The sequence below is a fragment of the Archocentrus centrarchus genome, chromosome 16 (genome assembly GCF_007364275.1).
Source record: "Archocentrus centrarchus isolate MPI-CPG fArcCen1 chromosome 16, fArcCen1, whole genome shotgun sequence".
Classification (NCBI taxonomy): domain Eukaryota; kingdom Metazoa; phylum Chordata; class Actinopteri; order Cichliformes; family Cichlidae; genus Archocentrus; species Archocentrus centrarchus.
In genome coordinates, this window is record NC_044361.1 from 15,905,882 (window position 1) to 15,923,236 (window position 17,355).

General features: G+C 43.3%; 1 protein-coding gene and 1 long non-coding RNA gene across 3 annotated transcripts; one reads left to right on the top strand and one right to left on the bottom strand.

Moving 5' to 3' along the window:
* Positions 1–4,868: 4,868 nt before the first annotated feature.
* On the bottom strand, positions 4,869–8,744 carry LOC115794655 (paramyosin-like). Its single transcript, XM_030750270.1, has one exon. It carries the CDS (start codon positions 8,596–8,598, stop codon positions 5,122–5,124), a length of 3,477 nt encoding a protein of 1,158 aa, XP_030606130.1. The 5' UTR covers positions 8,599–8,744; the 3' UTR covers positions 4,869–5,121.
* An 802-nt stretch (positions 8,745–9,546) lies between these two features.
* Positions 9,547–16,658, top strand: LOC115794656 (uncharacterized). 2 transcript variants are annotated; one of them, XR_004021192.1, is made up of 3 exons: positions 9,547–9,601; positions 15,312–15,474; positions 15,621–16,658. It is a non-coding gene; the product is annotated as an uncharacterized LOC115794656 (long non-coding RNA). The 2 variants fall into 2 exon arrangements; XR_004021191.1 differs by lacking the exon at positions 9,547–9,601 and adding an exon at positions 9,652–9,795.
* The last annotated feature ends 697 nt before the right edge of the window (positions 16,659–17,355 follow it).

The following is a 17,355-nucleotide window of genomic DNA, read 5'->3' on the forward strand; positions in this document are numbered from 1 at the left end:
CACCTGGTGTCACCCCATGAAAGCCAATATGACAAGCAGATATAGTTGCTAAATAGACCATCAAAGTCAATATGACAAGCAGATATAGTTGCTAAATAGACCTTAATTGTAGAAAAGGAAAGACCCTTATCTAACAGCTCCTGCAGGAATGTCAAAACATCCACAATAGAGCACTGGAATGGAATAATGTGCTGGTCGTGGCACCATTGCTCAAATGCTCGCCATTTGTATGCATACAAGCCTCTAGTGCAGGGCTATTTAATTAGTGGCCTGGGGGCCACATCCGGCCCGCGAACCCCCTTTGACTGGCCCACCCCCTGACTGACCCAACGTAAGCTGCAAAAACGCATTTAAATCATATTTGCTGTGACAGGTTTAAAAATTCCCGCCCTTCCTCTTGTACTTGAACGCACCACTACCAACGCCAGCCCAGAATACTCTCCAAGTGCGACAACCGCCAAAATATATCACTGACAGGTCAAAAACGTAAAATTGACAATGAAAATCGCCATTTTAACCTTGCTTGGACTGATAAATATGTTTATTTTACCCCAAAGACTGAACTCTAAGACTGAACTCATTAAGACAGCATTACTCTGAATGTGCAGAAGAAGCTTTAATTTTACAGTTATTAAGTGTTCACTGGGTGCAATTTCTTTTGTTGAAATATTTAATGCACTGCATCAGTTGGTCTTTCTAGTTCAACAAATGCACTTTTGCAAATACATCTAAAATATTATAGAAGACTTTACTGTTGCAAAAAGTTGTTATTACATTTTTTTAATTAAACATATGTGTGGTGAATAGATGTCTTGTTAAAAATATTCTGGTCAAGGTTTGGACCAAATGTTAAAATTTGCAATGCACTTGAATTATTTTGCTCATCAATAAATGATGCAGTATAAAGCCTTTATTGTGAATTCCTTTATTTATTTTTATGACTTAGTTCAGGTGTTAGCATATTTAGAGTTAAATCTCAAGAAATAATATAAGTAGGGGTCTTTGGCCCAGTGGCATCTCAAAATTTTCAAATCTGGCCCAGAAGAAAAAGTAATTGAATAGGCCTGCTCTAGTGGATGAAGCCCTGGCACTCTGTATTGTTGCCACTACACTTGGGGGCAAACCCTTAGCTATCAAATTTGACCTCTCAACAGGTAAGCATGCAGCCGCCACAGTTCTGGGCGTGGGTGAATCACTTCCCCTCCTGCCTGAGAGAGGAGGTCCCTGCGGAGAGGAAGCTGCCGGGGCCTTGCTGCCAACAGGCTGATTATTTCTGCATACCATGGCTTCGCTGGCCACCAGGGGGCCACCAGAATCAGAGAGAGGTGCTGCTGACGCACTCTCTCTAAAACCGGTTGTATCATTTCCACCAGGGAAAAAGCATACAGGAGCATGTCTGTCCATGGGTGAGCCAATGCATCCGTTCCCAGAGGTGTATCGTGGTCGGTTATGGAGAAGAACGGGGCAGTGAGCATTCGCTCTTGAAGTGAACAGGTCCACCTCTGACCTGCCAAACATGTCCCAAATCTGGGCCACATCCAAGGGGTGCAACCTCCATTCCCTCACCAGGGGACCCCCACCTGGAGAGAAGGTTCAATCCCAGGTTCAGTCAGCCCAGAATGTGAGTGGCTTTCAGCAACAGAAAACGAACCGTAACAGCAGAGAGTGAGACAGCTTTAACAGGGGAAGGGAACGTGTCCCTCCCTGCCTGTTTATGTAAGAAACCACTGTCGAATTGTCTGTCCGGACCAAAACATGCTGGCCCATTAGAACTGGACAAAAATGCTTGAGCGCTAGAAAAGAGGCTAGCAGCTCTAAGTGATTGATGTGCAGCTCGCGCTGCAGTGCAGTCCAGACCCCTCTCACCAATGCGCCGACGCACAGAGAAGAGCCCCCCACCCCGTCAGGGAGGCATCTGTGGACACCACCTTGCGAAAAGACACCCTTCCGATCTGAGAGCCCTGATCCAGCAGACCGGGCTCTTTCCAAGGGCGGATTGCTAACATGCAGGATGCGGTTATCGGCAGTCTCCTCCGCAGGTGGCGCGAAGCACACAGGCGGTGAGAGAGAGTCCATCGCTGGAAAGCTCTCATCCTTAACAGCCCAAGTGGCACTACAGCTAGGAGCTAGGAGGGCTGAGGATTCTTCCTCCTGGGCACGGAATCCTTCCTGGAGCCCGAAGTTGGGCCTTTGTCCAAGCCGACTGGTGTGGAACTCGACCTGGCGGCTGTGTTCTCGCTGGTGGCGACCCCACTCTCTTTATTTAGCTTCGCTACATAACAACTAAGGCAATTCCAAAAAGTGTCAAACCTCCCAACCTGCGGCGGTACATCCGGTTTCAGTAACCAGGAGTTTCAAAATAAGAGTCCTATAGATACAGTTGTTAACAAACATTACACTATGGTCCGCACCGACTACAGGGGCCTGGCTAGCTAGATTTTCCAGGGTGCGGAGCCGAGTCTCCAATTCAGAAAGCCTGGCCTCCAGAGCTACAAACAGACTACATTTATTACAAGTACCGTTACTGCCAAAGGAGGCCGAGGAGTAACTAAACATGTGACACTCAGAGCAGGAAAGTGCAAGGACAGGAGAAGAAGCCATGCTGCTAGTGAGTCGACTAAGAGCTAAGCTACTAGCTGCGCTAAGCTAGCGAATTTCTAAAAACAAATAATGTGAATACAGGTGATTGAGCAAAGAGTGTGCTCTAGATAAAGCAGGTGACGATTACACTGAAATATGTAGTTATCCAGATAAATCGAGCTATACAGATTAAACAGCTAACAGACAGCAAAACACCACTGTGCTTCAAAACAGGAAGTGATACAATACCGCACTGAGAGCCAACAAACACCAAGTGACAGCGCCACCAAGATAACTGTCCCTTGTGGGATCACATTTGTAATGGATTGATTTATTAAAACACGTCTAAGCCTCCTGCTGGTGTGATTGAGTTGTTCTTCTCAGGTGATTGCTACCAGGCTGACATGTTGCACCACTGAAAGTATTTGTGTAAATCATTAGTACCACTGGAGATGGGGCGTTTTCCTTTTATGGGTTCATTATATCACAAACCTTTTTAATAATTACATTTATATATTTGCTGAAATTGACCTCTTGTCCCACTTATTCTGGACTTGTTCCTGCATACCTGTAATTAAGGCTTGCACCAGTAGAATTGACTTTAGTTTGGAGTACTTTTATTCTGTATTTGTAACCTAATTTCTTGAGTGTTTTTAGATTCATATATGCTTTAGATTGATTTTAGATTGATATGCCCTCTAAGGAAGGCCTTAAACCTCCCATTTTGTAATGTTTGTGTAGTATTCATTTGAAAGAATTTGTTTTCCTAAGTTTTTCACCAAGTCTTCATCTTATAGCCATTTATACTGAGGTGCCATCTCTGAGGTTCTCTTTTTAGCTTATCTCTATAGACCAAACAACACAGAGCATGGTCTGACAATATTATCATAAGAGCAGTCATGAATTCGGAATTGAAATTCTATTCTAGAGTGGGTTTGAAAAGTATTTGAATAAGATTTTAGTACCTGGGTTCTTCTCTCCGTATATCTAGCAACTTCAGATCTGTCATAAATCTATAATTATAGCTGTTATGTGACTGATCGATCCCAGTCAGTCTGTCCATACTTGGATCTATTATTTGAGAATCAAGTAACCCCTCTGGATTGGGATGTAAGTGGTGGCACAAATATGTTACCCCTCCATCTCCTCCTCTCCTCCTCACCTTTAAGTTGTCAAGAAGATGAGTTTCTTGTAAAAACACAATTATGGAGTCCCATTTCCTTTAATCTATTCATGACCCCTTTGACTTTTTGCTGGTGTTGCAGACCCCAGCAGTTCCATCAAACATTTGGACACACTCACCCATTCATTTCAATGGGTGAGTGTGTCCAAACCTTTGACTGATACTGTAGTGTGTACCAATATTTTACATTTGGATATCTGCTGATACCGACACAAATCCGATCTTTTTAAAAACAATTGTTTTTAAATGCCCAGATGCATTTTACATAAGTCAACAGTTTCTCACACAACTATCACCTGATGCCTGCTGCTCCTATGTGAGAAGGTGATGCATTGGCTTATGGCATGTTGCAAATTTCATTTAGCATTTTTGTGATATTTCATGGATCAGATTGCATTTTTTTTATTCCTTCACGATATCCAATCCAGAAATTTAGGTCAGGATTGGACCGATCCTGAATATCGGATTGGCACATCCTTAATCATGAGTGGACAGACATGGAACTTGCCATTCAGCTTGCCTGTGGTGAAATGCAAGGTAGTGATTGTAGCTTAAACATATTCAGCATATTGTTAAATGAACTGTATGTCAGTGTTTGTCAGGTATCCTGGTCGAAGAAAACACTTTGAAGCCACTGATTGCATGTATGTGAACACATTTCCATGAGGAAAAACTGATTTCAGGAAAAAAAGTTCTTTAATTCATGTATTGGCTGTTGGGTCAATATATCGTGAAGCATTACATTAGTCGATGGATGCAGTCATATTTTAGTATAGATGTTGAGTTGAAGAAAACAAAGATGTCTACATTAAATGTACCAGTTAAGTGTACCAGTGTTGTTGTGTACTAAGTACAGATTATAATAAAATGGAATAATTTTTGAACAAATGCTGGATAGGTTTTAATTTTAAAGAAATTTATTTTTATTACATAATGTGAAAACAACTGCCTGTTGTCCTGAGAACCTGAGTTCTTCAGTTTTTCAAGCCAATTCAGTTCAATCCCATACAGTTAGTCAAAAGTTTGGACACACCCATGGGTGAGTGTGTCCAAACCTTTGACTAGTATTGTACCCCAACAATCAAATGATCTCCTATGAGCAAGCACTTGGTGACAGTGGGAAGGAAAAACTCCCTTGAAACCTCCAGCAGATCCAGGCTCAGGGCGGGGCAGTCATCTGCTGTGACTGGTTGGGGGTAAAAGGAAAAGAACACACACACACATCTACTTTCACTTGCATAATATTAGCAACATAAGGCTCTCTGGACTGTAGATGGAAAACACCATTCCATTCTTTAAATGGGAGGTGGTATATATTCAAATTTGCGGAAGGGATTGAAGAGATTGTTGACGATGTCTCAAGGAGAACAGTCAGTACGTGCGTTGTAGCTGTAATACACTGAGGCTGACACAATAGCTGCAGGAATTAGACCTAAACCTAGTTTAAGTAGGCATTTGGCACAGTGAGACCATGAACCACTATTTTGAACCATGTTAGGAGGCAGGTTTGCAACAGGATCCTCCATTTCTTCAGATGCAGCAGTTTCGTGTACCTCTCTTAAATCAGCCAATGTCTGTTCCTCCTGGAGCAAACTCAGCTGATCCTTAAGATCTTCGGTTATCCATCTTGTAATCTCTCTGGCTTTATTCAGATCATTTATCTGCTCCTGCTTATCTGCAATTATTCTGCTCTGTTTTTCTAGTTCATTTTCCTTCTGCATTATTTCTTCTTCAGCCTTTGCCTGTTGGTCTTCAAGGTCTCTGTTAGATTTCATAAGCTTTAAAATCTCCTTCTGTTGTTCATCTCTCTGGCTTTCAACCTGGACCAGATGAGCAACAATGCTCTTGCTGTCATCCAGGAGAGAATCGTGCTTTTCCTGAAGAGCATGCAGTGCAGAATTCAGTCTTTTAATCTCTGCCTCCATCTTTGCCTCCACAGACTCCACTTGGGCCCATTTATCTTTTTCAGCCTTTTTCAATTGGTCTTCAAGATCTGTGATAGAATTCACAAGCTGTAAAATCTCCTTCTGTTGTTCATCTCTCTTTCTTTCGACCTGGACCAGATGAGCAACAATGCTCTTGTCCTGATCCAGGAGAGAATTGTGCTTTTCTTGAAGATCATGCAGTACAGAATTCAGTCTTTCAGTCTCTGCCTGCATTTTTGCCTCCACAGACTCCACTAGGGCCTGCTTATCTTTTTCAGCCTTTACCCATTGGTCTTCAAGGTTTCTGTTAGCTTTCATAAGCCTTAAAATCTCCTCCTTTTGTTCACCTTTCTGGCTTTTAACCTGGAACAGCTCATCAATAACACGCTTGTTCTGATCCAGGAGAGAATCGCGCTTTTCTTGAAGATCACGCAGTGCAGAATTCAGTCTTTCAGTCTCTGCCCGCATTTTTGCCTCCACAGACTCCACTTGGGCCTGCTTATCGTTTTCAGCCTTTGTCCATTGGTCTTCAAGGTTTCTGTTAGCTTTCATAAGCCTTAAAATCTCCTCCTTTTGTTCACTTTTCTGGCTTTTAACCCGCACCAGCTCATCAATAACACACTTGTTCTGATCCAGGAGAGAATCCCGCTTTTCTTGAAGAGCATGCAGTGCAGAATTCAGTCTTTCAATCTCTGCCTGCATTTTTGCCTCCACAGACTCCACTTGGGCCCGTTTATCATCTTCAGCCTTTGCCCGTTGGTCTTCAAGATCTGTGATAGCTTTTACATGTTTAGAAATCTCCTTCTTTTGTTCATCTCTCTGGCTTTCAACCTGGACCAGCTCAGCAGCAATGCTCTTGTTGTCATCCAGGAGAGAATCGTGCTTTTCTTGAAGATCATGCAGTGCAGAGTTCAGTCTTTCAATCTCTGCCTGCATTTTTATCTCCACAGACTCCACTTGGGCCCGTTTATCATCTTCAGCCTTTGCCCGTTGGCCTTCAAGATCTCGGACAGCATTCAGAAGCTTTAAATTCTCCTCCTTTTGTTCATCTCTCTGGCTTTCAACCTGGACCAGCTCAGCAGCAATGCTCTTGTTGTCATCCAGGAGAGAATCGTGCTTTTCTTGAAGATCATGCAGTACAGAATTCAGTCTTTCAGTCTCTGCCTGCATTTTTGCCTCCACAGACTCCACTAGGGCCTGCTTATCGTTTTCAGCCTTTGTCCATTGGTCTTCAAGGTTTTTGTTAGCTTTCATAAGCCTTAAAATCTCCTCCTTTTGTTCACCTTTCTGGCTTTTAACCCGCACCAGCTCATCAATAACACGCTTGTTCTGATCCAGGAGAGAATCGCGCTTTTCTTGAAGATCATGCAGTGCAGAATTCAGTCTTTCAATCTCTGCCTGCATTTTTGCCTCCACAGACTCCACTTGGGCCCGTTTATCATCTTCAGCCTTTGCCCGTTGGTCTTCAAGATCTGTGATAGCTTTTACATGTTTAGAAATCTCCTTCTTTTGTTCATCTCTCTGGCTTTCAACCTGGACCAGCTCAGCAGCAATGCTCTTGTTGTCATCTAGGAGAGAATCGTGCTTTTCCTGAAGATCATGCAGTGCAGAATTCAGTCTTTTAATCTCTGCCTCCATCTTTGCCTCCACAGACTCCACTTGTGCCCATTTATCTTTTTCAGCCTTTTTCAATTGGCCTTCAAGATCTGTGATAGAATTCACAAGCTGTAAAATCTCCTTCTGTTGTTCATCTCTCTTTCTTTCGACCTGGACCAGATGAGCAACAATGCTCTTGTCCTGATCCAGGAGAGAATCGTGCTTTTCTTGAAGATCATGCAGTACAGAATTCAGTCTTTCAGTCTCTGCCTGCATTTTTGCCTCCACAGACTCCACTAGGGCCTGCTTATCTTTTTCAGCCTTTGCCCATTGGTCTTCAAGGTTTCTGTTAGCTTTCATAAGCCTTAAAATCTCCTCCTTTTGTTCACCTTTCTGGCTTTCAACCTGGACCAGCTCAGCAATAACATGCTTGTTCTGATCCAGGAGAGAATCGTGCTTTTCTTGAAGATAATGCCGTGCAGAATTCAGTCTTTCAATCTCTGCCTGCATTTTTGCCTCCACAGACTCCACTAGGGCCCGTTTATCATCTTCAGCCTTTGCCCGTTGGTCTTCAAGATCTCGGACAGCATTCAGAAGCTTTAAATTCTCCTCCTTTTGTTCATCTCTCTGGCTTTCAACCTGGACCAGCTCAGCAGCAACACGCTTGTTCTGATCCAGGAGAGAATTGCGCTTTTCTTGAAGATCACGGAGTGCAGAGTTCAGTCTTTCAATCTCTGCCTGCATTTTTGCCTCCACAGACAACACTTGGGCCCGATTATCATCTTCAGCCTTTGCCCGTTGGTCTAACAGTTCTCGGACAGCTTTCAGAAGCTTTAAAATCTCCTCCTTTTGTTTGTCTCTCTGGCTTTCAACCTGGACCAGCTCAGCAGCAATACGCTTGTTCTGATCCAGGAGAGAATCACGCTTTTCTTGAAGATCATGCTGTGCAGAATTCAGTCTTTCAATCTCTGCCTGCATTTTTGCCTCCACAGACTCCACTTGGGCCCGTTGATCTTCAGCCTCCTTCACCTGATCCTCAAGCTTGAATATTTTTCTCGTCAGATTTCCAATCTCCTCATGTTTTATCTCAGTCACCCTTTGGAGATGGGCTAGTTCATCACAGAGACTCTTGTTATTTTGAAATAAGATTTTCTCATTTTCCTGGAGGGTGTGAACCTCTGTCAAGAAATTTTCATTCTCAGCTTTGGTGTTCTTTAACTGAGATTCAAGCAGAAACTTATTCCTGGCACCACTCAGTTCCAGTGCTTCTTTCAGACTGTCGATCTTAAAACCTCTGAATTTCTCCTGCGACATTGTTTCTTTTTTGAAATCTTATTGAAAATGTCAGATAAGTGACTTCAGTACTGAAGGTTGATATTGCTTTCTTAAATCTCTTGATTGTCAAAAGCAGGATATAGAACGCCTTGAATTTGGCCCATGTAAAGCCTCTGATGCATCGTCACTGGCCAGCGTTTTGATTGGTTATGACGTCATTCTACTTCAGAGCGACTCTGGTCAGCATTTGCGGAGAAGTAATTGCTGAGATCAAAGGCAGCATTCTAGAATGTTCATTTTAGCTCCATGGCAACAACAACAACAACATGTGTATGGAATTGTTTTCTCTTGTTACAGGCAGAGTCTTCCTCTTTAAGCGTGTAGCCTTATGGGAAATGTATTTCAAGCCACAGGTTGTGTGTTGTAGGCTAAGAGAGACCACCCACTTTATCTCCCCCCTGTGTGTGTGCGCGTTAGCGGGCTAGCGGGAAAAAGTGTGTTCGGTGGCGATGGAACGGAATAAAAGTTTTGTTGCTAAAATCTTCCGACCCGCTGCCTTTCTCCTCTTTGCTGAAGCCGACCCACAGAGGAGGAGCAAGCTAGTTACCAGCCACGAGCCAAGCGAAGTATAAACCAGAGGTCTCCCTACTACGGTTAGGTTACTGTAGCCCAGTCCATAAATTATGGGCACGAGTAAATAGCTTTACAATGTTTAAATAACTAATAGTTCATGTACAGTTTTTATAAAGTTCATAAGTGAGTTATGTAAAAACAATAGCTGACAAAATCATTCTTATTGTTAATGAAGCAGTTTGTCACTTTAATTTGTTTCTCTGCGCTTTAAAGCATTTTGCACTGTATACAACCTATCCCCACTGAGCATCAGAATGTCAGTCTTGACTTGTGTTTATTAGCATTGGTTGGTTGTGAACTATGTAACTAATCAGTCTCTGGAGCTTGAAAAAGGCGACTGGACTTCTTTTTGTTTCTTGAAGACGTTTCACCTCTCATCCGAAAGGCTTCTTCAGTTCTCAACCAAAAGGTAACTAATCAATAAAGTAACTAATCAAGCAGTTTGGGGGGGCAGGATGTGATGTTGAACTAGCAGAGGGCAGACGCCCGAGATGTACATCAAACGTGTATGTTAATCGCAGTTAGTATCGGAGTATAAGTGCATTTCACCGTGGTGAATGCAGAGTTTGCCATTCTAGGTTAAGGACTTTGAAACATCAGAAGGTAAATACTTCTTTGAAAGTTGTGTTGAACTGTTTCTGTCAGATTCGGTATGTTAAAATGCAGATGCTAATCGCGAATAGCGTATTAGCTTGCTAGCCTTGTTGCACATGTACAATATAGTAGCTGTGTAAGTTGCTAAGTTTGTTAATGTATGCCGATGCTGTTTGCCGTTTAAATGAGAACGCTCATAAATCAAGACTGAGATATTTTATATGCTCGTTAACGTATCGGCAGTATTCCCGACTTCACACCGTTACCCCTAATTCATAGGTTTACGCAGTTGTTTATGGTAACGGGCTTACACACTTGTCATTCATTTTGACACTGCAGTTTCTTTTACCTGGTGTAAATGGTACCACATCGGACGTGGATACATTGTAAGGATGTTTTAAAAAGCAGCGAGGACAATACAGTATCAGTTCCTCACCTGTCACTTCTCACTGACTGGGTAAATGACATGAAATTATGGCCCGCAGTCCTCTACATCTACATTATCAGTTACCTTGTTTTTTCCGAAGGTGTTGATGGCGAGGAATCACATAATTATAAGAACACCAGATTACCTTCAAAGCAATAAAATCAATAAAGTAATGCTGAACAAACAGGGCAACGTTATTTTCCTTAAAGCAGCTGTAGAGCCGAGCCAGAGCATTGGCCAAGGTAAGCGCTTAGCATGGGTCATGCTAAGGGAAAGTGGAGTGGTGGAGACAGTCAGCTGTTCCTGTATCGCCTGTATGCGGCAGCTATTCTGTGGAAGTTATATAACTTATCTGGATATCAGAATGTTCAGATCACTGAAACAGAAACACTGGACTGGCCGAAGGCTGTGATCGGGGAGACACGCAGCTGTCATCTTGCTAACTGCTACGTGTTTACATGTGGAAGGCACGCAGTGTTAAAGCTTTGTGTAGGCTGTATGCTGTAGTGTCACACTGTAAGTAAAATGTAAAAAAAATGCGAGGCTGTACATTAACACTAGAACTACCAGACTCCTGCCAAATGGCAGTTATACCTTTAAATCCCAAGGTGCTGCCAAATGGCAGCTGTGAATTGTGTCATGCAAATGAGGCCAGCACAACTAGACACTAGACGACCCCCTTTCATTTGTAAATGCAGCCATTACCTGCCAGACCTGGAGGTTCAAGCACAGACCTTAGGGGGAGGGGTATGCTTGAGCAGAGCCTAGAAGTCTGAAGTGCCTGAGACATCTCTCCTGAGTAGGGACTAGAAGGGGCTTTCAAAATGCACTGTATTGTTTCACTCATCACATTTACTGTATCATATAAACTTTTGACCATTTCATACATTTTTACATGCCCTTTATTCAGCATCGGTCAACAAGACAAAGTAGGCTTCCTATTGCCATGTACTGTAAGGAAATTCTAACTGTAAATATCTGTAAAACTATTATAAATCATTTGTGTTCCGTAGCCCATACACAAATGCCCTTGTGTAAAGCTGCCATTAACTTTAGAGTGTAAGTTTTTATTTGATAGTGTTTTGGCTTATTTTTAAAGAATATTAATTTATTTTTTTTTTTGAAGTGTTGAACTGCCATACTTAGAACTCCATATATGTATATATAAGTTCTATGTGATTGTTGTTATGTTATGTTTTTTAGGAATACTTTATCTCAGTATTGATGGACAGTTGTATACGACTATAAAAAGACTGAAGACGACCAAAATATTTATCCAGCACATTTTTATTGGTATATTTGTTACAGATTGTCTGAACACATCTGGCACTGCCACAACATCTCCTTTCTGCATTTTCCACATGTCAACTTGTTGCAATAAACACAACGCTTAGTGGCATGGTTATTCTTGCAGCAACACTTCACCTGGCACAATGCCCTTTTCCCTGTGTCAGGTGAGAGTGGTTGCTGCTGAAGGTTTTCCTTATGCACCTCCTTGGCTGCCATATGAGACTGTGCAAGCTCTCTTGCAAGCTTCACCAAGAAGTCCGTCCGTCTCTCTTTGACCCCAGTGCATGCTTGGTAAAGCACATGTGCATTCAGTGCTGCAATGTCAATAAAGTTGTAAAACACAGCGACTGGCCAACGCCGTGTTCCTGAACGCACAGTGTACTTTCGCACCATCTGGTCCATGACATCCACACCACATTTCAGGCTGTTGTAGTCGGTGACTGTGTTTGTTTTTTGTTTCCGGGTATCCCCAGTCTCCACCACACTGTGCATGCTACTGAGGATGCAGACAGTCTTTCTCCGTTTGGACGCGTAAATGGTCAGTGTGGCACCAGAGGTTGAAAACACCTGTGTGCTGAATTCCTCACGGGCCAAAGTCTTTTTGGCGGAGTCAAGAAGCTCACGGCGAACCTTGTTTACTGTGCCAAGGAGTGTGGTCTTCCGGCTGAGCAGTCGTTGTGCTAGTGACAATGATGTAAAAAAATTGTCTGTGGTAACGGTTCTTCCTTTGTCCATAAATGGTTCCATAAGCTTCATCACCACATTTTCTGATAGTTTTTCCCCCGTGGGACGACTGGGGTCTTTGCCAAGATATGGGATGATGTTGCATACATACTTGGATTTCAGGTCACATGCCACCCAGAACTTTATGCCAAACTTGTCAGGTTTTGTAGCAATGTACTGCAGGAAACAGCAACGGGTCTTAGTTGGAAAAAGTTGCTCATCTATGGTGATGTGCCTTCCTGGGTTGTAAGAGGTAATGCAGTTGGTAACAAAAGACCCCCAAATGTCAGAGACTGCAGCAAACCGATCATTTGCAACTCGTTCATTGCGTGTGTCCTTGTCATCGAAGCGTAGGTGCCGCATGATGTCCTGGAAGCGGTTTCGGGCCATAATCTTGCTGATTGCGGGCACTCCCAGTGTTGCTGACCATACATCATGCACCGCTGGAAGGCGGACAATCCCTCGCAGGATGAGGATTGCAATGAACGCCTTTAGTTCAGGGAGGGCCATGAACCAGTTTCCCTGCTGTGTCTGCCGTGCATGCTGGACAGTCCACTCCTGAATGGTCCGAAGCATTTCCAGAGTGATGAAACAGAGGAAACTCTGTAAGCGACTCGACACCTTTCTTCTGGCCAAAGCAGTTGGCTCTCCATCTGTGGCATAACAATCAATTGGGCTGTGATGCAGAGGCCTTCCGATCTGTTCCTCACGCCACACTGTGCCGTCTTTTGCCGTCTCTGTCAGCCACTCATGTGTCTCCATGCGACCTCTCTTTTCTAGAGGTGGCGAAGTTTCCTCATCTACAGGGTGACCATGTTTGAGATTTGATTAGTGAAATGTTGAAATAATGTGCAATCGCAAAGATATTCGTCTCTTCCTAAAACGCAACAAACGGCAAACGAAAATAGGAAATTTAGGAAATCTTACCAGAAGAATTTTCGGAGTCGGAATTTAGCACAAGGGTTATTTCATCTCCATCGGAGTCACAGGGGTTGACATGGTTGAGGATCATGTCCAAAGCTTGCTGTGTGCCGTAAACCTTTGGCATCTTTGCTTCTCAGTCAACAGAGTAGGTGAAATATGTGTTGTGACCTGGCTTTTTATACACCTGGCGACCCTGAGTCATCATTGGTAATCATTGGTAACCCATCCCCACCCCCACACCCATCCCACACACATTCCAATCTACTGGCCCCGTGTACATAACAAAAGGTGGCCTAATGAGATGTAAAACTGCCATTTGGCAGCGCTTGGTAGAAAAAGGAGTAGAGGGAAAATGCTGGTAGTTCTAGTGTTAAAGGAAAACTTAAAACATAAGGAAAAAATACGGTAATAGGATGCGCAACTGGGTAATATAATTTTGGGGAGTATGTCTGTGTAGATTCTCAGTCATCCAGGTCATAGTAGTCTCTGGAGCTTGAAAAAGGCGACTGGACTTCTTTTTGTTTCTTGAAGACGTTTCACCTCTCATCCGAAAGGCTTCTTCAGTTCTCAACCAAATGGTGGAAAGACCCAGGTATTTAAACCCCTGTGGGCGTAGTCCCCTGGAGGTGGTTATGACCCTCTATTGATCATGTGCGTGAACACATGTGCCCAGGTGTGAAGGGGGCGTGGGTCATATTTAATCAGTGGTTTCAGTTGAAACCAATTTAGGACTCTGCTCCATTGTTTCCTGTGGCCTATTGAGGTCACTGGAACAAAGGTGTGAATGGGGGTTGAGACGTCTGGGAAGGGAGCTCAGGACAGCACTGTAAGCGGGGGAAAGTTGGTGACGTAATGAACCTCCTCTGTTCAATGATGGTTGTTCACAGTGGACATAGATGGCTTCTTTCACTCCTCTTTCAAACCATCTGTTTTCCCTGTCCAAAATGTGAACATTGGCATCCTCAAAAGAGTGCCCTTTTTCCTTCAGATGCAGATGTACTGCTGAATCTTGTCCTGTCGAGGTGGCTCTTCTATGTTGTGCCATTCGTTTGTGAAGAGGCTGTTTGGTTTCACCAATGTAGAGGTCCGAGCACTCTTCACTGCACTGAACAGCATACACTACATCGCTGATCTTGTGTTTGGCGGGTTTGTCCTTGGGATGAACCAGTTTTTGTCTTAGGGTGTGCGGTGCTTATCGAGGAAGATGGAAGCCTCAACATTCAAGTTTACCGGAAGCCCACACACACAGACCAGTATCTCCTCTTTGACTCCCACCACCCTCTGGAACACAAACTTGGGGTGATCAGGACCCTACAACACCGTGCGGAAAGTGTTCCCTCTATGGCAGAAGGGAAGCATAAGGAACACACACACATTGAGAAAGCCCTCAAAACATGCGGTTACCCCAACTGGGCCTTCATCAAATCAGCTAAGATGCACAGGAATGAAGGCCAAACACAAACTACAGAGAATAGGAAGGACAAGAGGAACAACATTGTCATCCCATATGTGTCAGGCTTGTCAGAGAAACTCGGAAGAATTTTCTCCAAGCATGACATCTCAGTATACTTCAAACCAAGTCACACCCTAAGACAAAAACTGGTTCATCCCAAGGACAAACATCCAGTGACCTCAATAGGCCACAGGAAACAATGGAGCGGAGTCCTAAATTGGTTTCAACTGGAACCACTGATTAAATATGACCCACGCCCCCTTCACACCTGGGCACATGTGTTCACGCACATGATCAATAGAGGGTCATAACCACCTCCAGGAGACTACGCCCACAGGGGTTTAAATACCTGGGTCTCTCCACCATTTGGTTGAGAACTGAAGAAGCCTTTCGGATGAGAGGTGAAACGTCTTCAAGAAACAAAAAGAAGTCCAGTCGCCTTTTTCAAGCTCCAGAGAATAATTCTGGGGAAAAAGAACAAATTTACAGAATAAAATAATTTGAAAAAATGTACAGACTGATGTAGTGACAACCGACAGCAGCACAAATTAAACCCGAGCTCATGTTCCAACTAATAAAGCTGCCTGTTACAGCACAAAGTAACACAATTTTGTCGTTAACTCTGGCTCTGACTTTGGGTAACTGGAAGTATAAAATCGTACAGCGGAAGTAGCAGTCTGTCATGGCAGTTTATGTATGCTCTTCCAGAAACCCGTGGATAGGACCAGGAGGCTATCCTTGGACTTTTTCCCCCTTGTTACGTGGCTAAGTAAAGAAGCATCCAGAAGTCGCCATCAAATCGTGGATTTGATGTCGGAGGCCGAAATCGTTGCAGGATGCCCTCGTCGTTCTCACAAATGATTCCCTCAAGGTTACCAACAATTAATACTATCCAGCTTTGCTGACTGACTGCTCAAGAGGTTGCGAGTACTCATTGCACGTGCTTGTTATTTTATTGTGTTACGGCCCTGGCCGTATGTCTGTTGTTTCTGTGTCTGTTGTTTTGTTTGTTTAAAGGGCTGGGAGTTCCGGCAGAATCCCCTCTCGTGATTGGCTGACACCGGAGTCTTGGCTTACAACATGGCAACTGCAGGTTGGACCCTAACATCAGCTGATGGCTTAAAAGGCAGTCCATGAAAGCTACACAGGGGCAGCAGCTGAGCAGCAGCAGAGTGCATGACAGTACGGCCTCAGTCTTCAACCCCCCCGTAAATACTTTCTTTTGATTTGTGAAGCAGAAGGGGTGAGCTGCCATTTTCTTTGCACTGATTTCTCCTGTTTTGGTGCTAGAGAGTTAGGGTTAGTGATTGTTTTTTGTTTGTTTTTGTTTTTGTAGGGTTTAGGTAGCACTTACTTGGGGAACAAGATGTTTTGATTGTTATTTTGTTTGGCCTTGGCTCACCCCAGAGCCCAAGCTTCTGTTATTTTCTAGTTTTTGGCATGGATTGTGCTTAGTGTCAAGATCAGCGTTCTTTACTTGCAGCTTTTCAAGAAGCTGGTCACTGTGTTCCAATGATCCTACAATGACAGGAGAAGCATTTGGAATACATATTTCTCTCTTGTGGCTTCCCCACTTTCCAGTTGTGCAGCTCTGTATTTGAGTCTTATAAGGCAATGTTTTTGATATGTTCTTAAAGTTATAGACTACATGGGCTTGATGTTTCAAAGGACCACACACTGAATGTAATCTCATACAACGAAGGGGGAAAAAGGTTATTAAATGAAATTGAAATGGAGAGACTTGCTTAATGGAGGTCAAATTGTTTGCTAAATTGTGAGTGGATTGTGAGAGAGTTATAGACTGTGGGGTTAGAAGAGGTACGATTAAGAGGTGGATGTAAGGATGTACCAATTAAAACGACAAAGGGGTGCAGAGGAGCTTTTCTATCTCCACCCAAATAAGACCACCATCACTGGAGCTGTAGTGCACCCAAAAGGACAGACAATGCAGATTACATGCCCATTAATGGTGCCGGATATTGGGGAGAGCCAGACCACCTTGCTTTGGTTTTTGCAGGTGGGCTTTCTTTAGACGAGGCTTTTTACCATTCCAAATGTAAGTCAAAATGGCCGTCTTTTTTATTTTTAAAATAAGCACCTGGAATAAATACAGGGAGGCACTGAAAGAGGTATACATTGCTGGTCATAAAATTAGAATATCATGAAAAAGTTTATTTATTTCAGTAATTTCATTCAAAAAGTGAAACTTGTATATCCATTCATTACATACAGATATATTTCTTTTCATTTTGATTATCATAACTGACATCTAATGAAAACTCCAAATTCAGTATCTCAGAAAATTAGAATATTGTGAAAAGGTTCACTAATTAACTCGAAACACCTGCAAAGGCCTTTAAATGGTTTCTCAGTCTAGTTCTGTAGGCTACACAATCATGGGGAAGACTGCTGGCTTGACAGTTGTCCAAAAGACGACCTTTGACACGTTGCACAAGGAGGGCAAGAGACAAAAGGTCATTGCTAAAGATGCTGGCTGTTCATAGAGCTCTGTGTCCAAGCACATTAATAGAAAAGATGTGGTAGACAAAAGTGTCCAAGCAATAGGGATAACTGCACCCTGGAGAGGATTGTGGAACAAAACTCATTCAAAAATGTGGGCGAGATTCACAAAGAGTGGACTGCAGCTGGAGTCAGTGCTTCAAGAACCACCACGCACAGACGTATGCAGACATGGGTTTCAGCTGTCGCAGTCCTTGTGTCAAGCCACTCTTGAACAAAAGACAGCGTCAGA